This window comes from Pteronotus mesoamericanus, unplaced genomic scaffold, assembly GCF_021234165.1.
Source record: "Pteronotus mesoamericanus isolate MK-2021 breed Mesoamerican mustached bat unplaced genomic scaffold, CSHL_Meso_final contig_164, whole genome shotgun sequence".
NCBI lineage: Eukaryota > Metazoa > Chordata > Mammalia > Chiroptera > Mormoopidae > Pteronotus > Pteronotus mesoamericanus.
The window spans coordinates 14,786,053-14,812,745 of NW_026555065.1; the positions used below are offsets into that span (position 1 = coordinate 14,786,053).

Here is a 26,693-nt window from a genome sequence, read left to right on the forward strand (position 1 = left end):
AACGTTTAAGAGTCGACAAATATACGTCGATGAAGCACGCGAAAACTAGGTCACAGAAAGAAAGCAGGCTTTTAGCGGTCTTTGCGACACTGTCGCGTTTCTTTGGTTCAGTGCCGTAAAGACAGTCGCGGAGCAGCCCCCACCCAGGCAACGGTGGACGTGCGCGGTAATGGCGGATATGGAGGACCTCTTCGGGAGCGACGCCGATAGCGATGCTGAGCATAAAGGTGGGGTCGACTGGGCTTTGCGGGAGGGGCGCGTGGCGAGACTTCTGCGACCAGAGCCCGACAGCGGTCCTGTTCCGGGTGTGCGGACGCTACGACGCTACGTGCGAGTGGTCGCGCTTCTTCCACTCCTGCCTCAGCGCCCCCTGCAATCCAGGCGGTGCCAGCTTCTCCAGGCGATGCCAACCTTCCCCAGCGGCAGGGAATGGAGGGATAAACGTCGAGTGTGCGCCTCGAGATTCTTGGTGTTCCTGGGGCATGCGGTGCCTTGGCAGTGTGGAGCGAAGGGGGAACGGCGCAGGGGTGCAGCCGCGGAACCTTGGGGGTCCAGCTTTGACTTGTCTTGCATAGGCTGGCGCAGAGTAAGGGCTGTTTGTGAGTGAATGGGAATTAGGTGTTCAGGAATATGAGGAATGGAGAGGGGACACGTTTACAGAGGGACTGGGAATGCCCTCTTGAATGAAACTAGACAGATCGTGGGGAGATGGGGAGTTTGAGATGTCTGGGTGGGGTGATTGGGAGAGATACCGGCGTAGGGCTATGCTTGGGAGTTGCACACCCGAGAGATGTGTCTTCTGAAAACCTGTGCAGAAGTCGAGAATTTCTTGAGTCAGTCGTATTAGATTGAGAAGCATATGGGGGTCTGTGTTTGGAGAGGAGAGATGAATGATTTGTTGATGAAATGAATGAATGTTTATGGTGCATGGAAGTAGTTCTGGCACAAGGACTGGATATTTGAGTTTGAAATATGAATAGGAGTTATTTGAAGTGAGAAGGGGCCCAAGACCAAGTTCAGAATTCTTGCAACCCCCAAGGCTCTAAGTAACCTTATCTACATTTTCCCTAAGCAAAGTGCATTATTGTGGTTGCTTTTGTTCCCTCCAACTCCAATTTATTTATTCTTATATATAATAGAAATATATATATTAGAGTGTAGTAAGGGGAGCACCAGATGGAAATCTAATCTGAGGACTCTATCCAGGATTCTGGTCAGGATGAGTCCGGAAATACAGAATCCTATATATACTACCTCTTGTTCCAGTACCTTTGCTAATGTTTTCATTTTCCCCTCATTTTTGCTTGATCATATCCCATTTGTCCTTCAAGTCACTCTTCTATGTGAACCCTGCCATGACTGACTTCCATGAAGTTGTTAATTCAATTAAGTTAGTTTTTATTGACCCCCTATCATGTTCCAGCTACTTTGCTAGGTATTGAGGATATAATGATGAAAAGATTGTCTCTGCATCCCCCCTTCTTCGCCAGCTTACACTGCTGCTTAATGCATATTTGGTAAATAATTGGGTAGGTAGAAACAATAGTTTAGTAACACGTATCTAGCAGTGCTTTCCCATTGCACACTCAGTGTGTGGGGAAGTGATGTATGGAGGTAGCTGCTTCTCTGAGCTCTATGTTTTACCTTATTTTGAGTCCTTCATCTTACCATCAGATAATAGGACTCTGTAGGATTTACTTCCAAATCTGCCCTTAGAAGGTTGCTGTTGGTCCTTAAGGCAGCGTGGATGTGACAGTGTAATTGCTGTTATGCCTACCATATTTTATTATCTTCCTGTACTAAAAGAATTGTGAAAAATAACTATGCCTGACAAATGTGTTGGCATAACAATGGGTAGAATCCCTCCTTAGGCCCAGAGTGTTTCTTTCATGAACAAATGTCTTGTATAAATCCTGTACCTCCTAGGTTAAATTTATTCCTAAGTATTTTGTTCTTTTGGATAGTATTGGAAATGGAATTGTTTTCTTAATTTCTTTTTTGGGTCATTCATTGCTAGTGTAGACAACTGATTTTCATATGTTACTCTTGTATCTTGTAACCTTGTTGAATGTGTTAGCTCTAATAGTGTGTGTAAGTGTGAGTTCTTTAGGGTTTTCAAGATATATGATCGTGTCATCTGTGGATAGAGATAGTTTTACTCTTCCCTTTGAATTTGAATGTCTTTCTTTCTTGCCTATTTGCCCTGGTTAGAACTTTCTGTACAGTGTTGAATAGAAGTGATGAGTGGATGTCCTTGCCTTCTTCCTGACATTAGGAAGAAAGCATTATGCTTTCATATAATGTTACCTGTGGTTATTACACAGATGCCCTTTATCAGGTTGAGGAAGTTCCTTCTATTCCTAGATTGGTGAGTGGTTTGCATGGAATGTCTTTTTTTGTTGTAAACTAAATCTTTTTTTTTTTAAAGATTGTATTTATTTACTTTTAGAGAGAGGGGAAGGGAGGGAGAGAGAGAGGGGAAGGGATGGAGAAAGAGAGGGAAACATCAATGTGAGCACATTGATCAGTTGCCTCTCACACGCCCCCAACTGGGGACCTGGCCTGCAACCCAGGTGTGTGCCCTGATTGGGAATCGAACTGTGTGCTTTTGGTTCACTGGCTGGTCTTCAGTCCACTGAGCCACATCAACCAGGACGTAACGTGAATCTTTTTTAGACAGCATGTAGATGGATCATTTTTTAAAATCTATTCTGCAAATATCTGCCTTTTCATTGGAGAAGTTAATCCATTTCTATTTTAAGTAATTACTGATAAGGGAGGACTTCTACCATTTTGCTACTTGTTTTCTTATTTTTATCAAATTTCTTGGGGTGACATTGGTTCATAAAATTATAAAGGTTTCAGGTGCACAAGTCTATAATCCATCATCTGTGTATTGTATTGTGTTTACCACCCCAAGTCAAGTCTCTTTCCATCACCATTTATCTCTACTTTACCTTCTACTTCCCCCAAACCCCTTCTTGGGTTTTTTTTTTTTTACTCCCTTCAACTTTTTCACCCAGCCCATCAAGAGCTGTCAGTCTGTTCTCTCTATCTATGAGTCTGTGTCTATTTTGTTTGTTAGTTTATTTTGTTCATTAGATTCCACACATAAGTGAAATCATGTTGTACTTGTGTTTCTCTGCCTGACTTATTTCACTTAGCATAATACTCTCCAGGTCCATCCATGCTGTCACAAAAGGTAAGATTTCCTTTTTTTTAAACAGCTGAGTAGTGTTCCATTGTGTTAGTGTACCACAGCTTTTTGTGTGTGTGTGTGTTTTTTAAAGATTTTATTTATTTACTTTTAGAAAGAGGGGAAGGGAGGGAGAAAGAGAGGGAGAGAAACTTCAATATACAGGAGATACATCGATTGGTTGCATCCCGCATACCCCCAACTGGGGACCTGGCCTGCAACCCAGGCATGTGCTCTCACTGGGAATCGAACAGGCAACCTTTTGGTTCACAGGCCAGCGCTCAGTCCGCTGAGCCATACCAGGTAGGGCTGTACAACAGCCTTTTTTATCCACTCATTTCCTGATGGGCACTATTGATTGATTGATTTTAGAGAGAGTGAAAGAGAAAGAAAACCATCGATTTGTTTTTCCACTTACTGATGCATTCATTGGTTGCTGCTTATATGTGCCCTGACCGGGGATCACACCAGCAACTTAGGGAGAGGGGGTGGGTAGAAGTGGAAGAAGGTGTAAGGGAGATGAATGGTAATGGAAAAAATACAATTAAAAAAAGTAAACATTAAAAAAAACAACACAGCAACCTTGGCATATCTGGACAGTGTTCTAACCAACTGAGCTGCCCAGTCAGGGCCTATGATTCTTTTTGAATGAGGTCTTTTCTGCTCCCTCAGTAGTGGTGTGTGTAACAGAAATCCAGGCTCTTATCTTCAAGGCACCATTAAGCTGGGGAGTGGGTGGCAGGGTGTGGTGGGTAACAAGTGTGACTAGGGTACTGTGAAACACCACAGAGTTCTGTTTTCTTGCTAAAAATCTAGCTGGTTTTTCCCGTTAAGCATTCTCCTTGTTGCTGAAACTTTTGATTAGTTTCCAGAGTTCCAAGAAAATTCATACTAACAGTTTTTGACAAATGTTTTCATTGCTTTTATGTTGGGATGGGCATTTGGTGTTCCTTAGTCTGCCTTTTTGCTGACATCACCCAACGTTTATTTGATTCCATAGATTCTGATTCTGGATCGGACTCGGAATCTGATCAAGAGAATGCGGCTTCTGGCAGTAATGCCTCTGGAAGTGAAAGCGATCAGGATGACAGAGGTGATTCAGGAAAGCCAAGTAATAAGGAACTGTTTGGAGATGACAGTGAGGATGAGGGAGCCTCTCATCAGAGTGGAAGTGATAATCGCTCTGAGAGATCAGACAATAGATCGGAACCTTCTGAGCATTCTGACCATGAAGACAATGACCCTTCAGACATAGAGCAGCATAGTGGATCAGAAGGCCATAATGATGACGAAGATGAAGGTCACGGGTCAGATGGAGGGAGCCATCACTCAGAAGCGGAAGGGTCTGAAAAAGGGCACTCAGATGATGAAAAATGGGGCAGAGAAGATAAAAGTGACCAGTCAGATGATGAAAAGGTACAAAACTCTGATGATGAAGAGAGGGCACAAGGATCTGATGAAGAAGATAAGTTGCAGAACTCTGACGATGATGAGAAAATGCAGAACACAGATGACGAGGACAGGCCTCAGCTTTCAGACGACGAGAGGCACCAACTGTCCGAGGAGGAGAAGGTGAATTCTGATGATGAACGGCCAGCAGCTTCTGATAATGATGATGAGAAACAGAATTCTGATGATGATGAACGGCCACAGGTGTCTGATGAGGAGAAAATGCAAAATTCTGATGACGAAAGGCCACAGGCCTCGGATGAAGAACGCAGGCATTCAGATGATGAGGAAGAACAGGACCATAAATCAGGTAATTTATTTCTGAGAATCAAAATGGGTTAGCAGAAGCATCTAGATACAGATATGTCCCATTGATTCTTTTTGCGGTCTCATCTTTAGTACCCTATTTTATGTCTCCTGTCCCTGCCTTTCAGCCTTTTCTAGCTCTATACATTGAGCTTTTGAAAAATTTTCCTCATCTGCGTATTACATCTATTCCCTTCCATTTGTTAATTGATGATAGATCAGGAAGGAAATAATTTAAAGACGACAGTCTTAGAGAAGGATGTATGGTGTGAGAGTAGTTATATAATGAATAGAGGTGGTTCCATTTCTGTGAGTAACTAAAGAACATGCCTCAGAGGAGACTAGATTTGCTTGGTGGAAAAAAAAAGAAGTACCATTGAAATGCCCCCATAGGGTAGCTGTACTGAGGTATGAACAACATGTTTCAGCTCAGGTTTTTGAGATACAAAAGTTAATTATCCAGAGATAATTGGGCTCCTAGTAGACTCAAAATTATTAAATTCATAAGAAACTAATTTATAAAAATTGAATTGCAAAATTGTTTCAAGAGAAGCAGTTATTTCTCTTCTCATTGGATTCTTTCCTTGGGGATAATCTACATTGGGTGCCAATTTATAATAATCAGAAGGTTGCCTGTGGAACATAACATCCAGAAAATGAAAAAGAGCTGAATGATCTCAAGGAGCTATGATAGCTTGAAGCCTGCATTTTTACCCGAGGGAGATGTGCTTGGGTCAGAATACTCATGCACTAAAGCATCCTGGAAATGAACAGGTGACCTTTGGCTCTGGACCCCCTTTTATAATAGTTGTTTACACTATTCTGCTCAAGTTAACACATTCTTCATGTAGAATATTTTTTTCAAATGTAGAGATCTTTTCTTTTTATTATATAACAGTCTTCAGAAGTAATTTCTGCACTGCTTCCTTTCTGTGGATGATTGATTATAATTATACAGTAATTCTATTTTCTTAGCCTAAATATCAGGGGAAGGGTTTTTTCTCCTGTAACACATAGGTCATAGGGTTGTATTAACGACCACATTTTGTCAGTATTTGGGAGAGGAGGTCAGAAAATTTCCAGAAATGTATATAGGTCTATGTGGACTATGGAAATGCAATAAGTATTCAGTAACTAGTTCTGGGTAGAGTTATTAATACTATTATCAGAATTGTAAAGGCTCATGTACTACTTCTGAAATACTAGCAGAGTAACCTAAGACTGGGGTTAAAATAGGGAATCTTGTAGCTAGCTGGTCATTCTGCTTAATTCTTAGCTAGCTCTACAGTGGTTCAGTTGATTTTCTTAAAGTTTACAATTAGGTAAACAGCTGTACCATGCAAAACATGTGTTTTGTCTCTTCCATTGCAATATTTTTACCTTTTTTTCCTGTGAGAGTTATAGATAAATTTAATCATAAGTTTCAATACTGCTTTTCTCATTCTATCATGTTTTTCTGCTTACAGAAACTAATGTTCTTTTTATTAATTTTTTTTAAATTGTTGATTTTTATGTATGTACATACAGTTCTTTTGTCACCTTAAAAAACTCCCTCAGAGTATCTCTTTTGTAGTCACATCTATTCCCCACCTCTGACCCCTGACAGCTTCTGATCTGTTCTGTCACTAAAGTTTTGGTCTTTTTGAGAATGTCCTCATATAAATGGAACCATATGGTATGTAGCCTTTTTTCTTTCAGTTGGGTTTCTTTCAGTTAGCACAGTGCATTTGAGATGCATCAAAATTGTTTCATGTATCAATAGTTCCTTCTTAGTCATTACTGAGTTTTCCATTGTATGGGTGCACCACAATTTGTTTATCCCCAATGTTGCTTTTAAAATGCAAAATGCAAAGTTATATGACTGTGATTATGCAGAACCTCTAACTGTACCCTTACAGAATCTGCAAGAGGCAGTGATAGTGAAGATGAAGTTTTGCGAATGAAACGCAAGAATGCAATTGCATCTGATTCAGAAGCGGACAGTGACACTGAGGTACCAAAAGGTACTTCAGTTACTTCTTTCCTATACATTTATTTCTATTCCTCTTTCTGCATTTAACTATAGGACATGCCCAGTATGGATTTACTTAGTGTATATAGGGAAGTCGTACAAATACGAGAAACTGCTTATGCCTTTTCACTTGAGTAACTTGTTTTTGCATTTGTAGTTAGAATGAACCTGTCATTAGGGGCTGAGGCTCTGGTTCAAGTGGAGGCGGCAGTGTTCATGCTTCAGTTTGAATGACAGGTCCAGAACAGCCTGTCGCTAAGTTCTTAACAGGTTAATATCAGATGAAGTACCTGGTTCTTTGAGCTGTGGGTTAGATGAAGAGTTCATAAAAACCAGTGTTAGATAAGGTAGGTTTGTTATAAGGATAAAAGATCTACTTCTTTATCTCTATGGATGACTGTTTCAAAAGACAAATTACTATGCAATAGAGATGTTAGTATAAAATTACAGCAAACAGTTTTGATAGTTTGATTATGCAGAATGATTATTCTGCTGAATGGTAAGTAAGCATTAACATTAAACTGGTTATATAAATTATCATAAGTAATGTAACTAAAGCAAATATTTATACAGGAAACTAGAAAGAAAAGGAGAGCTGGATAGAACAGCATGCTCTTTGGATCTGTAACTAGTAGTTATGTGCACAGACTTTGAAATTAAATGATCCAGGTTAGAATCTTTGTAGCTCCACTTTCCAACCATATGATTTTGGTCAGATTAATTACTACACTTCAATTTTCTGATTTGTAAAAGAGAGATGATACTAACCATCTTACAGGGTTGTTGAGAGAATTAGATATGTTCATTCTTTCATTTTGTTCACAGTTACTTCTTGAGACTCTCCTGTGTATTGGTTCTGTGCTGGGCACTGGGAATATAATAATGATCAAAACAGATAAAGACCTCTGTCTTGGAGAACTCACAGTCTGGTGGGGTCAGGGTAGGGCAGGGAGACTGATAATGGCACAGTACGTTAATTAAAACATATAGCATGTTTGATGGTGGTAAGAACTAAGAACAAAATGAATCAAGAAGAGACATGAGAGTGTTGGTAGGTGGGTTGTAGATTTTGTGATTTTTTTTTTTTGTTATCATGTAGATGAACTGTGTATTACCCTGACCTTCCTGGGCTCCTCTTTATTATTATTAAGGCTTAATTTTTAGACCAGTTTAAGTTTCATATTAAAACGGAGGGGAATGTATAGAAATTGTTCATATACCCATATACACATAGCCTTCCCCATTATCAACGGTCCTCACCAGAGTGTACATTTGTTACAATTGATGAATCTACATTAATACATTATAATCACCCAAAGTTAACAGTTTACATTAGAGCTCACTCATGGTATTGTATATGTTATGGGTTTAGACAAATGTATAACAACATGCATCCACCATTAGAGTATCATATAGAGTAATTTCACTGCTCTACAAATCCTTCTTGCTCTGCATAGTCATCTATCCTCCCTGCTAACCTCTGGCAATCACTGATCTTTTATTGTCTCCATAGTTTTGCCTTTTCCAGAATATGTAGCATTTTCAGATTGATTTCTTTTACTTAGTAACATGCATTTAAGTTTCCCCCACACCTTTTTATGTCTTGACAGCTTATTTCTTTTTAGCACTGAATAATATTTCATTGTCTGGGAGTAACAGTTTATCCGTTCACCTACTGAAGGACATCTTGGTTGCTTTCAAGTTCTGGCAATTGTGAATAAAGCTGCTATAAATATGTGTGTGCAGGTTTTTGTGTGGACATAAGTTTGTAGCTTCTTTGGGTAAAAATACCAAGGAGCAGGATTGCTGGAGCATTTGGTAAGAGAATGTTTAGTTCTGTGAGAACCCACTATACTCTTTCAAAGTGGCTGCACCATTTTGCATTCCCACCTGTAAAGAATGAGAGTTCCTGTTGTTTCACATTTTTGTCAGCAGTTGTTGTCACTGTGGTAGATTTTGGCCATTCTAATAGGTTGCCTCCCCTTCTTCAGTGATCTGTTCTCCACCTTGTCTCAGTGAGTTACTGAGAGCATTTTTATGCTAGATTATGTCATCAATAATTGTAACACTTCTATGATCTCAGTTTCAAGCGGTCCACTTTCTGACAACCCTGTCATTCCCTTCACCCCTTATACTGCCCGACTTGGTTTCTTGGTTTAATACAGATTATTGTTGTTGTTTTGCCCATACCTAGGTGAAGTTCTGCTTGTGAGGAGAGGGGCCTGGGTAGAAATGGACTTGTAATTTTAAAACTTGAGGGCCTGTGTAGAGAATAGGCTGGTTTGGACTGTTTAAGCCCCAAATTTGAGTATATGGGCTATAGGAGCACATTTGGGCTCCCAGGGTAAAGAGAAGTAGAAGAACAAGGATGTAGTGTATGAAGAAAGAAGTAGGTCCTCTGCAGTTTGGCCTTTCACTGGATTTGCTCCATTCCCTCTCCACAGACTCTAGTCAGATCTTTGAGAGCCAGGCTCGGAGTTGTGTTTGGGTGGTTTCCTGGTGTGGTCCAGAAACCTTGGAAATACGTTGAAGTGATAACTTTGAAGAATCTTTGTTATAGATGATAATACTGTACTTTTTTCTCCTGTATTGAAGATAATAGTGGAACCATGGATCTCTTCGGAGGTGCAGATGATATATCTTCAGGTAGTGATGGAGAAGATAAACCACCTACTCCGGGACAGCCTGTTGTAAGTGAATTGGGCCCTTGTTCAAGGTTGATTAAAAAGTGTCTAAGGCTAAGGGTCTCTCTTACACCAAGAAGAAAAAGTTGAAAACTGAATTACAGTATGAAAATGCAATGAACAGATGACTTTCTTAGTTATGTAGGGAACTGTTGGTTTTAAGGGGGAGTAGAAATAATTGACCTGGCACATCTATACTGAGGCAATAAAAGGGATTGAACTATTGAAACATGAAGTTCCAGGGAAATACACTGAGTAAAAAAAGCCAATCCCAAAAGGTTACATACTACATGATTCCATTTATGTGACATTCTTGACAAAACTTACAGAAATGAAGAAGAAATGAAAGGTTGTTTGAGATTAAGGAGGAGTGAGGGCAAGAACCTAGTGGATGTGGCTATAAAAGGGCATCGTGAGTCTTTGTGGTATGGAAGCATTCTGCATCTGGCTCCATTAGGGTTAGCTTCCTGTTGTGATACTGTACTATAGTTTTGCAAGATGTTACCATTAGGGGAAACTGGGTTAAGAAATAAAGAGAGAGAAAAGAAAAAGGAGAAGACAAGAGAAGAGAAGAGAAAAAACTGCCCAGCATGAGGTTGGTGCAATGTTTTAAGAGACTAGACTGCAAGAACCTATGCTTTGAAAACCATGGATTTAAATGTTTTTCTTGTTCGTGCCAAGAAGTTTGTTGTGTGCTGTTGATAATCTTTGATCTTAATTGATAGAGTGACTTCATAACTTCATATTGAAGTGTTGATTTTCTCACTTGTTGAGTATGTGGAGGATAGACTTATCACAAGAGACTTTCTTATATTGAGGCTTCTAATCTGATCTTGTTTCCCATGAGGTTTTTTGGGGGCTGGGTGGGTAGGAATGGGGATTGAGGGCCGCTTTAGCCATGTAGTGAGTGATGCCTCAGTGTACTCTTGCCTACCTAAGTAATTAAAGTGTGGAAGTTGAGCTAGACCATTTCTAAGATCCCCATGAGGCTCAGAAATTCTATGATTTTTTTTTTTTAAACTAGGATGAAAATGGATTGCCTCAGGATCAACAGGAGGAGGAGCCAATTCCTGAGACCAGAATAGAAGTAGAAATACCCAAAGTAAACACTGATTTAGGAAATGACTTGTATTTTGTTAAACTGCCCAACTTTCTCAGCGTAGAGCCCAGGTAAGTGGGTCAGTTAAAAGTGTTTTTAAATGTTGGATAGAAATATGTGGAATGTTGATATTTTTCTTATTTTACATGAGTTGGCTAATCACAAAATGGTAAACTGGTCTTGTATCTCTAAAGAAATATATCAAGCATAGTCTGTGTTAGAAAAGTAGAGCCTAATATATTGATAAAGATTTTTAATGCTTGTAATTGTTTTTAGCAGTTTGGTACGTAGTAATTAACAGACATAAACCTTTGGATGTTTTTGACTAGTGCAGCCCTGAAAATGCTGAAATCGAGAGTATGAAATTTGCTAGAGAAACAGCAAATGTCCACTCTACCAGCCATTGAGTATCTAGAAAAGCTAATTGTTTTGGACAATTAAATAGTGTTTGTGGGTATTATGCACTCATGCAAGTTATTGTGTGATTTAAACTTTTTTCCCAAGCAAAATGATATGGAAAGCAAGGGCATGTGTGGCCTATTCCTTGAAGACTTATAGAAAAATAAAGAATATTTTTAATAGTAAGCCTTGCTTGCACTCTGTTTCAGGCAACATGTATTAATACCAAATTTTAAGTACGTGCGATAATTTGAGTATTTCCTTGTAGTTGGACATGAAATTTGACCATTATGAATTTTAATTATATTATGATTTCTTAGTATAGTAGTGTGTATTAATAGATATGTTATATAGCAGTTGATAATATTCTTTACAAAATATGATCAATTGTTTATTTTTAAAAATTTGTAGACCTTTTGATCCTCAATATTATGAAGATGAATTTGAAGATGAGGAAATGCTGGATGAAGAAGGTCGAACCAGGTTAAAATTAAAGGTAGCATTCCATGTTTTACTCCTTTCTTTTTTTCTTTAATAAAGTAAAACATGGAGACCCTACCTTGAGACTTGAGCCTTTGAACATGATTTTTTGGGGGCAATAAACAATACAATATATTGTTTTGTATTGTAGAATTGTATACCTGAAACCTATATAATTTTATTAACCAATGTCACCCCAGTAAATTCAATAAAAAAAGGAAAAAGAGCCCTGACTGGTGTGGCTCAGTGGATTGAGCGCCGGCCTGTGAATCAAACTGTCATTGGTTCGATTTCCAGTCAGGGCACATGCCTGGGCTGTGGGCCAGGTTCCCGGTAGGGGGCACAGGAGAGGCAGCCACATATTGATGTTTCTCTCCCTCTTTCTCCTTCCCTTCCTCTCCGCCTATAAATAAATAGATAAATGAATGATTAAACAAATAAATAAATAGGTTTTGCACAGGAAAGGAAACCATCAACAAAAATGAAAAGAAAAAAAGAAAATCTGTTTTATTAACAAGTTATATTTTTTAGGAAGAAAATATATAGCTTTTGCCCTTATATTATTACCTACTTCCTTCAGAATAAATAGTACTGTGGTTTGGTGTTTTGAACAACTATCTCCATATGTACTGTGGGTTAAGTTGTACAACTTCCTGTAGGAGTAAGTTCTTCAGGCTCTTTTGTCTTTGGATAAACAAATCACATACAAACGGAGAATTTGTTACTCATACCTAGCACTTCCCCTTATGGCTCTCTTTGTATTCTTTTTGTTGCTCCTATTGACTATTTATTGTACTAAATTCCTATTATTGCTTCTCTTTGATATCGTGTACAGTCTTGTTACAGCTCTCCAAGGAGGGTCTCTAATCTCCTTTAATGAAGGTGGATGTAGATTAAGCAGATGCTTTAGCTGAGCTGTAACAAAGAACAAGAAACGGTTTCACTCATTATTACTAGAACTGGAGCTGTGCATTTTAAATTCTTAAATCTGAAGGATTTCCTGTAAATACTTTTCAGTGAATACTGTACATGGTATTAGAATGTTAAGAAGTCAGTCTGGCATTCTTAGAATTCAGGGGCTGAATTTTTAGAATAATTTCATCCCTTCAAGTGTAACAGATCCACAAGTACCTAAAGAACCTTGATATAAGATAGTTTCTCTCCAAAGTGCATGGGTTTCCAAAGCTTTTCAGCAAAATTTCACCACCCCTCCCTCTTAATGGAAATGCAGATCAAATGAGAAAATGGAGATAAAAAGGTACCAATAACTTGCTCTAGGTCACAGAATTAATGGGTTTAATGCTTAAAGTGCTTTTCGGCCTTTGCTGTCCCTTAATCTTGCTTCTCTCCAGCTCCCATTCACCCATCTGTTAATATTTTTCCTTGGAACATGTGTATCTATTTTTCATACCTGTTTTAGTGCCTCTGGCATTATTCTACTGCTTTTCATTATTTTCCATTTATATAAATTAATGTAGTAGTTCCTTATTTGTTTACTTTTTATTTTTGCATTTTCCATTACATTCTATCATAATGCTTCAGTGACTGCATCATTATATCTATTATATTTTCAGATCATGTAACATCAGACCCTAGTATAAGTGACCAAGTTTAGAAATAAATATTTTCTCTAAAACTTTGGTGCTTAGAGCACAAAATGTTGACATTTAACGGACTCCTGTCTTAAAACTTGGTACGTGATGGAAAATAACACTGGACCCTTTGTCTCTTGAGTGATATTCTTGAGACTAGGCTGACCATTCTTAGAGTGAGTTGGTGGGTTAATTAATTCTTTAATGCACAAGGAATTGGATAGTTTATGTACATTCCTCTGTGAAGTCCTCTATCTTTATAAATACCTTGATGTGTCTTTCACTCCAACGATGAAAGACCTAGTATCATTATCACCATCACCATTATTATTATTATTTGAATCACCTTATATAATAGAAAGCATTTTTCAAAAATGACTTCTCAGTTAATAATGGTCCATATATGCTTCCATATTTATGTGTGGCTAACCGATTTTGTATGAGAGGGAAGGAAGGAATAGTGACAGGTATTTCTTTTTTAAAGATTTTATTTTTTTATTTATTTTTAGAGAGAAGGGAAAGGAAAAGGAGAGGGAGAGAAACGTCAGTGTGTGAGAAGAAACATCAATCCGTTGTCTCTCACGCGCTCCCAACAGGGGACAGGCCCACTACCCAGGCACATGTCCTCACCGGGAATCGAACCAGCAACCTTTTGGTTTGCGAGTCGATGATTAACCCACTGAGCCACACCAGTCAGGGCGTGACATATTATTTTGTTTTGTTCACTTTATTAAGAAAAATTTAAAAATATACAAATCTAATGAGACGAGTATAAGAAACTCTCATGTACCCTTCATTCACTTAAATGTTTGTCAAGTTGGACCACATTACATTCCCCACCCCACCATACCCCTCACTATTTTGAAACATTTCAGAGAGACATATTTAATTCATGCAGAGTATTGAGTTGTTTAATCAGCTGGCCTCATAGTTGTTTGTTTATTTAGTGAGAAATATAGAAGGAAAGGGGGAAAACTGGAAGGGAGCCATTAGAAGCCAGTTGCAAAGCCAGTTGTATCTAACAGAATGAAAATCCAGAAATTCTAGTGGAAATGGGAGCAGCTGCTTTTAGGGTTGATGGCGGGGGACCAGGCATAGGGAAGCATGGCCTTAGATCTGTCAGTTTTCAAAATGCTGGCTTCTCTTTGCTGCCATCTTAATTCACATTCTCTTTATCCTTGTGAGTGTATACTTCTTAAATTCTTTACTATCACATTAGTGAGTTTTGAGGATGCAGCAGTGATAAACTATGCATATTTAGTGTACTACATTTTCCCAGAAGTCCCATTGTGTTTTTAATTGAAGTACAGTGGTTTTTACCTTCTGAAGGTCTTGGAATGTTTTTCAGATCTGCCTAGTATTTCCCCTCCATGTAATAAGATCAGGTTGGACTCTAAATCTGTTCAAACTTGGAGTTTTAATTTTCATAGGATGTTCCTTTTTCACTACCCATATGCGGAAAGCCTCCTTAGATCCCTAGCCAGTAGGCACAGTGTTTTGGGCCCACATTTATAGGGTTTTTAGTCTTGTAAGAGAACCTGCTTTATGTAGGGAGGTGCAATTCTTTTTTTTTTTTTTTTTTTTAAGATTTTATTTTACTTTTAGAGGGGAAGGGAGAGAGAAAGAGAGTGAGAGAAACATCAGTGTGTGGTTGCCTCTCATGTGCCCCCTACTGGGGACCTGGCCTGCAACCCAGGCTTGTGTCTTGACTGGGAATTGAACTGGCGACCCTTTGGTTCACAGGCCGGCCAGGGTGGGAGTTGCAATTCTAAATTGCTACCTCACATGGCTTCAGGCCTTACCTTCTGTCCTGGTAGCTCTTGCTATGCCTTAAAACATCCCAGGGCTACTGCAGGTTTAGTGTCTGCTCGGATGCTCTGGCACTCAGTTCCTTCTATGAGCCCAGCCCTAGGACCTCAGAATCTACTCAGGCATATTTTTGTTGTTAAATTGTTCAACGTCTCTCAGTGACTCAAATAAGAGAGCTTCAATGTTTTATGTTTTTCTGTCACTACCTGTGCATGCTTATTTTATGATGATGTGTTTCTTGAGAAAAGAGGAAGCATGAACTTTAGTGTTTTAAGGCACTTATGTTTTAAAACAGGTAGAAAATACTATACGATGGAGGATACGACGGGATGAAGAAGGAAATGAAATTAAAGAAAGCAATGCTCGGATAGTGAAATGGTCAGATGGGAGGTGAGCACCAAATGCCTGAAGAGTTTTGAAATACCCAGAATGTGGCTAGGAGGGATCAAGCTTTGGAATAAGACTTTATTGGTGGGCCACCTCTTATTAGAGAATTTCCAGTGCTTAGTCCCTCGCATTGAATAGAAAACCTGAGGGAAATAAGTAGGTGGTTGAGGGTCATTTAATCTGGCGAAGGGTTAAAGTGGGCTGAAAATGTGATCCTCCTGTTTGGCTACGGCATAGTGATTTGGAAAAGTTACACCGGCTCCCTCCTCCTTGTGCCCTGCTCACTGTGAGCTGACGTTTTAGAAAAACTGCCTTTCACAGGGAAGGTAGGAGAGGCTGAGTAAATGTCACAGTATGTTTTACTTCCAGGTAGCAGTTGTTTTTTACACTGTGCCTTCTTTATTCTTCTCTGTGTTCCACATAAGGAGAGAAAGCCGCAGTTGAATCACGTTTTCAGTGAAGTAAAATGGTAGGAGGAAAGCTTTATGACTTTAATATGTGAAGTGTTCCTTCTTTTCAGCATGTCTCTGCATCTGGGCAATGAAGTGTTTGATGTTTACAAAGCTCCACTGCAGGGCGATCACAACCACCTTTTTATAAGACAAGGTACTGGTCTGCAGGGACAAGCTGTCTTTAAAACCAAACTCACATTCAGGTAACTACTCATTAATGTACTCTTTGTTACAGTAAAGCAGCAAAATACAGATGTCCAAAATGCCTGACTTCTGACTTAAATAATCTCACAGTATATTTTGCCAAAGACCAAGATCTGGTTCTCAGCTCTCTAGGTTCAAAGGCTATTTTGTCTGGTTGCTGTTTCACAGGGAGCCAGGTCATGCTGACCAGACTCACAGAAGATCGTCACGCAAACCAGAATGGCAGCTTACTAATTTCAAGCCGTTACTGTAACTGCCAAGAGGCCTAGAATACTTGCTAGTCAGTGCGTCTTGTCTTTTGAGTAAAATGGATCTGGGAGACTGGTAACTAGAGGTTGTTAGTGTGCGTGCCCTTGAAGGGAAGGCATGAGGGGTGTGAGGGCTGGGGTCGTCCCGTTCCTTAGGCTGCTGCATCCAGTGCCACTCTGGGGGTGTCTCCCTGAGCAGCCCCGGACCCTCGGGTCAGCTGGTGAGAGCCTTCCCCTTCTCCAGGCTGTGTAGACACTACACTGAAATGTTCGCCTTTTTCTTTCCTTCATGCTGAGGAGACCACCCTCTTTGGGTAATGCTTATGTTTAAAAGGACACAATAATCTTGGTCGCGACCCAGCTTTTTAGTCAAAAGTATACGCTTTGGAATCAAATAAGCCTGTATCTAGTCCTGTTTCTAGTTGTGTGACCTTGCACAACTTTCTCAACCTCTCTGTGCCTCAGTTTTCTAATATATAAAATGTAATAATTATCTCATAGAGTAGCTATGGCGTGAATTCATATAACATCTAAAACAAAGCCCAGTGCCTGGCACTTAGTGTTCAGTAAGTGCTGCTCGAGCCCACCCATATACTGTTTTTAGAGGGTGGTTGTTCTTTGTAAAGCCTTTTTTATTCCAGCTTTCCGTTTCCACTTTACTCATGAGATAATGTTTCAGTGAGCCGTAGAATGAAGAAAGTTCAAAATCTCCCACTTCCTATGTTCACTTTAGTGTCCCCACCTATTTTTTTCTAGAGACATAAGAAATGGTCCCTCGCCTTTTGTTTTTGTGATGTTGATGTGACTGGCTCACAAATTTGTATGGTAAATAGTGAGACATTTTGTTCATTTCCTGCAGACCTCACTCTACAGACAGTGCCACACATAGAAAGATGACCCTGTCACTCGCAGATAGATGTTCAAAGACACAGAAGATTAGAATCTTACCAATGGCTGGTCGTGATCCTGAATGCCAGCGCACAGAAATGATTAAGGTACGTTTGCTGAGGTTATTCAGGCAGTTTTGGTATATTAAGAATAGCATGTCCCAGAACGTTTGTCAGTCGTCTGTCATTGACCCGCCCTTTGTTCCTGCCAGCTGGCACGAGCAGGGAACCGGATTCATGTCCTGTACATTTGCCTCACGGTGGGTGAACGCTGCTGGTCATAAATCAGAGCTGGTGACCAAAAGACCTCTGCAGATACTTTCAAATACGATTAAATCATCTGTCTGATTTAGAACCCGTGTCAAAAACCAATGGAAATGCTAGAGATTGAGTCTAAAATAGAATAAAAATAGGACAGAAGGTTGGTGGGAGAGTGCCTAAAGGAGAACCAGGCGAGGAGGAGATGTGGTTTGTAAGGGCGGTTTATCACATTCTGCCTGGTAGGCTTTCAGACCTGACACAACTGTCGGGCACAAAAGGAGCTGCAGGGCGCTGCCCCTGAATGAGAGAGAGGGAGAGAGAGAGAGGGAGAGAGAGAGAGATGGCACCACTGGCCTCCTGTGCAGCACTGGCTTGGAGCAGCTGAAGGCAGTGGTACAGCCTCACTTGCTGTCCTCTGTCTGTGACCCCTGCTAGATCTCAGCCACAGCACTGGGAGGGTTCATTCCGTAGTGCAGCAGGGCACATGGAGGCTAAGATGCTCTGGTTGCCTCAGGGCCTTTCTTAGTTACCTCATTGTTGGCTCTGTGGAAGATTTGGCCCTTTTTACTCCTTGTGTTTTGTTCATGGAGGCAGGTTAATAAAACCAGATTCAGTAGCAGTGCCTAACTCAGTGGTGTGAGGGGACCCTGGCTTTGAAGTATGACTTCTTGCTCCATTTCCCCGCCTCTTTTTCTTCAAGGGAGCTGGAGGGAACTGCAGACTCCAGTCTTAGCATTATTGGAAGACCGTTCTGGACCACCTTGAGAAATCCCCCAAGCTCTTTCCCACTTCCCGCAGCCTCCACGGAAGCGCACAAGGGATCAGCCAGCTTGTTCTGGAACCCTGTCCTGCTGACAGTGGTTTTTACTGTACAGGGTCTGGCACAAATAACGCCCCTTGTTTATTACAAAATCATAAACATGTAATTCTGTAATATAACAAGTCATACTCAAGCTCACCATATGACATTTTAGGTGAAATGTTCAAATTAAAACTATAAATTATTACACCCATATTATTATCCTACTAACCACACTCAAGCAGGCATTACTTCTGCCAGACCCTGTATTTTCAGCACAACCACATTCTACTTAATGAAACAATTTGCTACATAGAATGTCTAGCAACAGAATTATAGTCGTATGCAGTTATACAGAGCAATTAAATGAAGAATTCAGAGAAATGCCAGGATATCCCTGACCTCTCTTATTCTGCCTCTGCTTTGTGCGCCCCAGCACATGGAATGCCAGGCAGACAGAAGGGGTGAAGGCTGTACTTTGGGGCCCAGGGACCCTCCCCTCCTACACCTCCCGACTCAGGGGCTGTGGGGAGCTCTCCGGGTGGAGGGTCCCCGCCAGGAATGTCAGGGCGCTGTGGTGGTTTGGCGGAGCCTGGACAAGCCGGGTGTCTGTGTCGGGGCGAACGGAAAGAGCCTCCCTCAGGCGCCCTCTGGGCTCGGGTGACATTGCTCAGGCCGGGCGCTGCTCGCTGGGCGCTGCCTGGCAGCACAGGGGACGCCGCAGCTCCCAAGGCTGTGCCTGTGCCGGTCCTGAGGAGACGGTGGGCGTGAGGGAGGCCTCTGCCTCTTCACGCGCGTGTGGCCTTCACGCCCTAGGATGAAACACGGCGGTCACTGCGTGGTAACAGGTGTGGCGTGGAGAGATCTGTCCTCTGAAGACATAGGAAATAAGTGGTCTTGTGGGCTCAGCATTTACATGTTGTTTTTAGTGAAAGAAGTGTCAAGTGGGCACTAAACTAGTTCATTTTTTTAAGTTCGGTGGTTTATTTGCTGCTTTACAGAAAGAAGAAGAACGTTTGAGGGCTTCTATTCGTAGGGAATCTCAGCAGCGCCGAATGAGAGAGAAACAGCACCAGCGGGGACTGAGTGCTAGTTACCTAGAACCTGACCGATACGATGAGGAAGAGGAAGGCGAGGAGTCCATCAGCTTGGCTGCCATTAAAAACCGATACAAAGGAGGCATTCGAGGTGAGTTTGTGCAGAAATTTCACTTCAGGGTTCAAGACTTTATCTTTGCATTGGGCTTGCTCTGAATGCCCACTCACTGGACATTTTATTTTTAAGGGGTGGTATATTTCAAGGTCTAATGACTAATCTTTGCAGAATTCTTCCAGGTGAGCCTGAAAGAGTAGGAACTACTCTTACTCCCACTTTCAGGCTGTCGCTAAGCTTCTGCTTTTCTGGTTTGAAAGTTTGCCAATTATATTTGTAACTTTTTAAAAATTACTAATTGGTACAAAACACCATGAGGTTGTTTTGAAAATTTAAGGATATAGTACATATAAAGAAAGTACTTCACCCAGTACCTGATGTATAACAAGTGCTAAATAAATGTTTATCTAAAACTGTTGTTACTGTTCTTACCACACCTTGGCTTTGGGCAAGTGACTTGAATGTTGTGTTATATGTCTGTAAAATGAGGCTTTAATCCTCCCCAAATTAACTTTGTTTGAGCCTTGGGAATACTGTATAATGTAAGGTATTGCCATGCATGATCTTGCATTCTAGTTTTGACCCTGTTGAGTGATAAATTTTAAGCACACTTAAATTTCCCCTTCTGTGACTGCTATAAAACTCTTTTCTCTTTTTCTTACAGGATTGCATTTGTCCTGGTGTTTCCTTCCTACTAGTTATTTAGCTCTGAGCTACCGTTCAGAGGCCTTTTATGTTTTTTTTTTTTTATTTTATTTTTTTACTAGTGCTAGATTCCCACAGAAAACATTAATTGCGGAAATAATCACAAAAAAAATAAAATAAAAACAAAAAATTGAGAATGCTTTTAGGGTGAGAGTTCTATAATGTTCAATTTATCGGAGATTTAAAATCTAACAGACAAACTCATTAACATTTCATTTAATCCAGTAGTCAGAAGGGCAGGGAGCGGGTGTATGGGAGGCCGAGGGTTCGGAGGCCGGAGGCCTGGCCTGAAGCAGGCTGCTGCTACTCCGCCCCGCCCCAAGGCTCGCCTGGGCTGGGGCTTCAGAGAAGATTACTGCTCATCTAAACTCCTTTTGAAATGCCTACGTGGCAACAAAGGCTCTTCATAGGACCAGGAAACCTTCTCTCTCGCTTATATCTTAAGCTTATTTTGGAATTAACATGAAAGGATGACGGGCTTTAATAGCTTATTCTGGAAGAGAAGTGGTGTCTGTTTCTTTAGTCTCCTTGCACACAGCCTTTTTCATATTTAAAGTGGTCATGAGTCATTCTTGTATTTTGAGAGCATAAGTGCTTTATTGCAACATTTTTAAACTTACATTTATCTTTGAATCAAAACACTAAATTATTTGCTTCCTCTGGGAAAATGAAGGAAGTAAAGATAGTCGTCAGAAGAAAAATCCAGAAATGAATGGCTCTTTGAAAGTCACTCACAGAGCTTATTCCTTTGCTTTCAGAGGAACGAGCCAGAATCTATTCTTCAGACAGCGATGAGGGATCAGAAGAGGATAAGGCTCAAAGATTACTCAAGGCAAAGAAACTCACCAGTGATGAGGTAAAACCGAATTTATTCAGTTCCAGGGCTTTACTCTCTACCCACAAGTCAGCTCGGGGAATGGAGAGGCGCTACCAGACAACCCAGGAGCACAACAGCTGTCTACACACATCGCTGAGTGAGGTTACTGTAGTGGCAAGAGTAGGAGTGGCCCGGAAGAGGGCCTGCTGCGTGTTTGAAAGGTGTTGGAAGGCAGGAGACCTTTCCCTGGCTGTTGAGGAAAGAGTGTTAGCTTGTAGGGCATACCGGTCAGGGTGGGCCTGCCAGGTAGATGGAAAGGCTTGTGAGAAAAACATGTCATCCGGAGATACCAAGGCCGGCCTAGGGGACTAGAAATCATTCAGTGTGGGTAGAGCAGAGGGTGTATCTTTTTTTTTTTAATTTTTATTTTCAATATATTTTTTAAAGTTATGGGAATAATTCTGATGGTGGGAATAATTCTGATGGTAGGAAAAACTGATTTCTTTTTATTTAGATGAAATAGTATTTGAGATTACACTGAGTAATTCAACTAATTAACATGAATTTACAATTTGTTACTGAAACATTATTTAAAAGGAATTTTTAACTCATTCTTAATAGTATCCTCTTCCAATTATGAGAGTAAAGGCACTAACGTTTAAATATTTTTTGAAATATAATTGACAAACATCAGTTTCAGATGAACAATATGATGATTCAATTGATATGTGTATGCAGTCTGTCCAGAAAGTGTCCAGCCATGTACTATGGAAAAGAACCATTTATTGAGGAAGATACAAGATATAAGGAACATTGCGTATGGGACAATGATGCCTCAGTCCCCTTGAAAGTAGGCACCTTCGGACCTCACACAGTTTTCCCAGTCACCATCAGCTACCCTGTTATGTTTTCCTTAATCTCATTGACGGTCTGAAATTTCTTCCCTTTCAAAGGTATTTTTAGTTTTGGGAAAAGCCAGAAGTTGCAGGGTGCCAAATCTAGGTTTTAGAGCGGGGCTGAGTCACCTGGGTGGTTTGATGTTTTGACAAAAAACTCTGTACAAGACGTGATCTGTGAGCAGTCACGTTGTCATGATGAAGCTGCCAATCACCAGTTGGCCATAGCTGCGGCCTTCTGAATCATCTGAATAGGCTCTGCAGAGGAATGTTCAAGCTTAACATAAAATTTGATGCAGATTTGTGGCTCTGCTCACTCATTTTGAATGTGACGGCCACACAGTACACATGCTCACTCAATGGCATCTACCACCCCCGCAGACCAGCACAGGGAAGTCGTCATTGTTCGTGCATGTGCATTCCAGTCCACTCTCCTTGGCTGCCAGGTTACATTGATGCTGCGCAAAATGTTCTCATTATAGCAACAATGGCTGGATTTTTTCTGGACAGACAGCATGTGTATTGTGAAATGATCACTACAATCTAGTTAATATTCATCACCATACACAGTTGTAAATTTTTTTTTCTTTTAATGAGAATTTTAAAGATCTCTCTTAGCAACTCTCAAACATACAATGTAGCATTATTAATGCTAGACTCCATGCTGTACATTACATCCCCAGGACTTACTTACATTATTTAAGCCTTTTTAAAGTTTTTTTAAAAATCTGATGTCCTTGAATTATACTGTGATATCTATTTTGTGATTGGAATTTGTTAGACTTCCGAATCTATAGATTGATATCTTTTTATTAGTTCTGAAAATTCCTTAGCCATTAATTCTTCAGATACTACTTCTGTACCATTTTTTGGTCTCTTTTATGAAACTCTGATTAGATCATGTTACTCCTTCTCTACCCTCTGTATCTCTCAAACTGTCTTTCATATTTTTCATGTGTTTGCCTGCCTGCAATTCTGGGATAGTTATTCAAATCCTGATTCCAGTTCACTACTTCTTTCTTTAGCTGTGTCTTATATGTTGTTGATGCCTTTCATTGAGTTGTTTTCATTTTCATTGCTAGACATTTAGGGTTTTTTTTTTTCCAAATTTCTCAATTTTTAAAATCTTCTAAATTTTTATTATTTTTTAGAGAGAAGGGAGAGAGGGAGAGAAACATTGATGTATGAGAGATATAGCGAACTGTTGCCCCGCACATGCCCCCAACCAGGAGCTTGCTCTGAAAACCAGGCCTGTGCCCTGACCAGGAATCAAACTGGCAACCTTCAGTTTTCAGGCTGGTGTCCAATCCGCTGAGCCACACCAGCCACAGCCAAATTTGTCAATTTTAAAACTGTGACCCCTAACTCATATTTTCAGTTTCTCCTTTTTATGTCTTTAAATAGTTCTTTTTAAAAAAAATTTATATATATATGTATGTGTACACACACACACACACACACACACACACACACACAATCTTTTATGTCTGCTATTCCCAATGACTAAAATCTTTACATGTGTGATTTTAGTGCCTGTTACATAGGTCCTCAAATAACGCTTCGTCTAGCGTCATTTGGTTATAACATTGATGCGCTGCCACAGGAACTTAATTCTGTTTATCAGTTAGCCTGTGGTAAAATTGGTTTCATCGTATGTCCTTTCTCTTAAGAGTTGCAGAACCTGTTGACATAGAGGACTGACTGTACTTCTGCTGGCTCTATTTCATGATGATTTATTTCTCTCTGTGTTCTTTAATTAAATGATTTCTTAGTTCAGATCAGTGGGAATTTTTGAGGCCCAGATTGATTGATTTCTCTAAACTGATTTATATTTCCCTCTGCCAAATGCATTGGATAGCAGCTGCCTGGGCCCACTCTAATTTATATCCTGGGAATAAGGTTCTTTTAAGATTATCTGCAAGTATGATTTCTGACTTAACAGTTATGATTTTCCTAGAATTTTTTTAATTCCCTGCTAATTAGTTCTGATGTTTGAGATTAGAAATTATTCTTTCAGTGATTTAGAACAGGGGCTGGCAGATTACATCGCACTTCCTAATCTGGCTTGTTGGATTAGAACCCACCCCTGCTCATTTATGTGCTGTCTGTCGGTGTTTTCCTGCTACAGTGGCAGAGCTGAGTCGTTGAAAAGGCTGACATTTATTATTTGGCCCCTTACCAAAAAAGTTTGCTGGCCCTGGCCTCAGAGAAATGGGCCTGGGCTTTTTTCTGGGTCATCACTGCACTAAAGATGTAGTACTTTGGGGTCATCTATTAATCTGCTCATTTGGCTTTTGTCTCCTGTCCTCAGTCACCCAAAGACATAAACACCGCAGCTCAGGTCCCTACAGTTAGGTGAATGTCTTCGCGGAGAGAGCCTGCCTCACTGCTGCTTATCTCTGTGGGTTCCTGGTTTCACTTCATTTTTTGCCTCTGATCATACTTTGTTTTCTTGCCATCACATTGATTTGTTTATATGTTCCCATCATTGTTAGTTATTCTCAGTGGGAGGTTATTCAAAACATTGTTCTGTCCTCCAGGAAACAGATGTATGTTCTTGTTATCCATGCTTTCGGTGTCTTTTGATCATTTTGGCCTTCTGTGACCTGTGCTTCTTACTGTAAGCTCTTTTCTCCTGTGAAGCAGAATTTCATTCTTGCATTATTGTTTGCTAATCACAGCATTTAATATTTCTCAGTCATTCTTGGAAGTGGCTTCCAAATTAAGAAGATAACTAGACAGAAATTGTTAAACTTTTCTGCAGCATATTTGTTTTAACTTATGTAAGAAACATCTCAATGATGCATTTACAATGTGTTGAACTGTTGGCAAATGGGAATCCTCATCTGAACAGATGCTGTTTTATTTCTTGGCCAGTGGAGACTGAATGAAAATTGAGAAGTGCCATGGGATTTCTCTTTATTCCTAGTATTCTCAAAAAGGAGATTTTAAAATGTGATCCATTAAACAGCCTTCTTTGAGGCTGAGCAGTTCCAAATGTATAAACTGCCCGACATACAAATGCCCCTGTAAATGCCTCCAAGCTGTCTGTTTTAGGAACCACCCTCAAGCTTCCTCACCCAAATACTTTCTGTTAGGTCTTCCAGTACCCTTCCCTTCTTTCCTGACAGCAAAGGTTTTACTTCTTCCTGGCCCTCTCAGCTCCTGGCACTGTCTCCTCATATTACTCCAGGCAAGTCCTGGCCGTGGGTTACAGTGGGAGAGAGTAGGAAAGGGTCATACCTGCTCTAGGTCCCTCTCCAATACTTGCACATGAAAGCCCTGCCTAAGCGCCATGAGCCTGGGTGTGCCTCGGAGATACAGGGGAGTTTTCAGACCCTAATTTCCCGTAGCAGGTAACCGCTGTCATTACCTATCAGAGCCTGTCTGGATAGATGGGGGAAAGGGCATGAGTCTAGATTAAAATGGACTGGATTATTGAATCTTGGGGCTACCCTTTGCCTCTCACATTGCTTGGAGCCATCTCACTCCAAGTCTGTTTCCTCATCTGTTCAGTGGGATTTGTGCTCGCTGCCTTGTAAAGCTGCTGTATGATAGTAAATATCGGATAGGAAAGTGGGGTAGCATAGTGACATGCAGTAGCTGAACAGTTTCCCTTCCCCAAAAGGATCTAAGTTATAAAAGAGAAAAATAGGGCTTCTTATTTTCCCTTATTTTCGAAAGCAGTGAAAACTTTAGAAAACCAAAATTACTTCAAATGGAGTAAAAAGGATAGAAGGAGAAACTAGGGGAAAGGGAAAAGTGCATGAGAAAACATGGAAACAGTGGGAAGGAAAGGTATCATGGCCAGTCCTCAGCTCTTTCTGTCTTTATAGTTAGTAGTTACTCTGTATAATTGTCATTTTTGAACGTCTCCTAGTACTTGTAGATTTGGAAACTGGCCATGACCTTGACCACCGTTTATATTCATCTGGTGAAATGTTCTTTTTAAAATAGTTATTTTATTTTGAGTTTTTATTAGAGTCATTCATCTCAGAGCTACTTTTGATAAACCTCTCTAGAAATATTCTGTTGAAGCTTAGATTTTAAAATTTTTTATCTGTTTAGGAAGGTGAACCTTCTGGAAAGAGAAAAGCAGAAGATGATGATAAAGCAAATAAAAAGCATAAGAAGTATGTGATCAGTGATGAAGAGGAAGAAGATGATGATTGAAGTACAAAATGTGAAAACATTTTATATATTTTATTGTACAGTTTGTTTTATAAATATGATGTAAACATGAGTTATTTTGATTGAAATGAATTGATTTGCTTCTCTGTAATTTTAATTGTAATAAAAAAAGTTTTTTTTAAACAAGTCTGTTCGAGGAATCAGTTTTTCCCAAGACAAGTTGGTTTTGTTAATGACGAGTGTTAGGTTTTAGTGAATTCCTGCTGTGTGGCTGTACCCCCTCCATCCCCCCAAGGAGCCTCCTGGGCAGGGCCAGCGGAGGCCAGTGAGGCGTTCTTCTGGGGTACAGAGTGTGAAGGGGCACAAAAAAGTCCGTAATTGTATGAGTTTGCTAGGGCTGCTGTGACAAAGCACCACAACGTGGGGTGTTTGAACCCGCTGAAAAGCATTCTCTCGCCTTCCTGGAGCCTAGAAGTCCCAAATTGCGCTGTGGGCAGGGCCACGCTTTCTCTGAAGGCTCCAGGGAAGACTCCTTCCTCGCCTTGCCCGGCTTGTGGGGATTCCAGTGTCCTTGGTTTGTGGCAGCATAACTGCCATCTCTGCCTCTGTCTTCACGTGACTTATTTCCTGTCTGGCTGCTCTGTGTTTGCCTGTATCTCCTTCCCCTGGATGGACGCCAGTCAGTGGGTTTAGGGCCAACCCTAATCCAGTGCGACCTCACCTTAGCTA

At 40.4% G+C, this 26,693-nt stretch overlaps 1 protein-coding gene across 2 annotated transcripts; it reads left to right on the forward strand.

The window, feature by feature from the left end:
- Nucleotides 1-110: 110 nt before the first annotated feature.
- LEO1 (LEO1 homolog, Paf1/RNA polymerase II complex component) lies at nucleotides 111-26,071 on the forward strand. Of its 2 annotated transcripts, none has more exons than XM_054565420.1 (12): nucleotides 111-227; nucleotides 4,197-4,955; nucleotides 6,850-6,954; nucleotides 9,558-9,652; nucleotides 10,671-10,816; nucleotides 11,556-11,640; nucleotides 15,321-15,415; nucleotides 15,933-16,067; nucleotides 17,176-17,311; nucleotides 19,265-19,451; nucleotides 20,879-20,976; nucleotides 25,902-26,071. In XM_054565420.1, the coding sequence occupies exons 1-12, from the start codon at nucleotides 170-172 to the stop codon at nucleotides 26,004-26,006; spliced, it is 2,004 nt and encodes a 667-aa protein (XP_054421395.1). In that variant the 5' UTR covers nucleotides 111-169; the 3' UTR covers nucleotides 26,007-26,071. The 2 variants fall into 2 exon arrangements, with proteins under 2 accessions (XP_054421395.1, XP_054421396.1); XM_054565421.1 differs by having other exon boundaries at nucleotides 130-227; nucleotides 25,906-25,974.
- Nucleotides 26,072-26,693: the final 622 nt, after the last annotated feature.

What these genes read in the sequence shown, in the direction of transcription:
- LEO1 (XM_054565420.1), top strand. Translation starts at nt 170, where the DNA reads ATGGCGGATATGGAGGACCTCTTCGGGAGCGACGCCGATAGCGATGCT. An exon ending in TAGCGATGCTGAGCATAAAG is followed by an intron (nt 228 to 4,196) that starts GTGGGGTCGACT and finishes TTGATTCCATAG; the next exon opens with ATTCTGATTCTGGATCGGAC. An exon ending in CTACTCCGGGACAGCCTGTT is followed by an intron (nt 9,653 to 10,670) that starts GTAAGTGAATTG and finishes TTTTTAAACTAG; the next exon opens with GATGAAAATGGATTGCCTCA.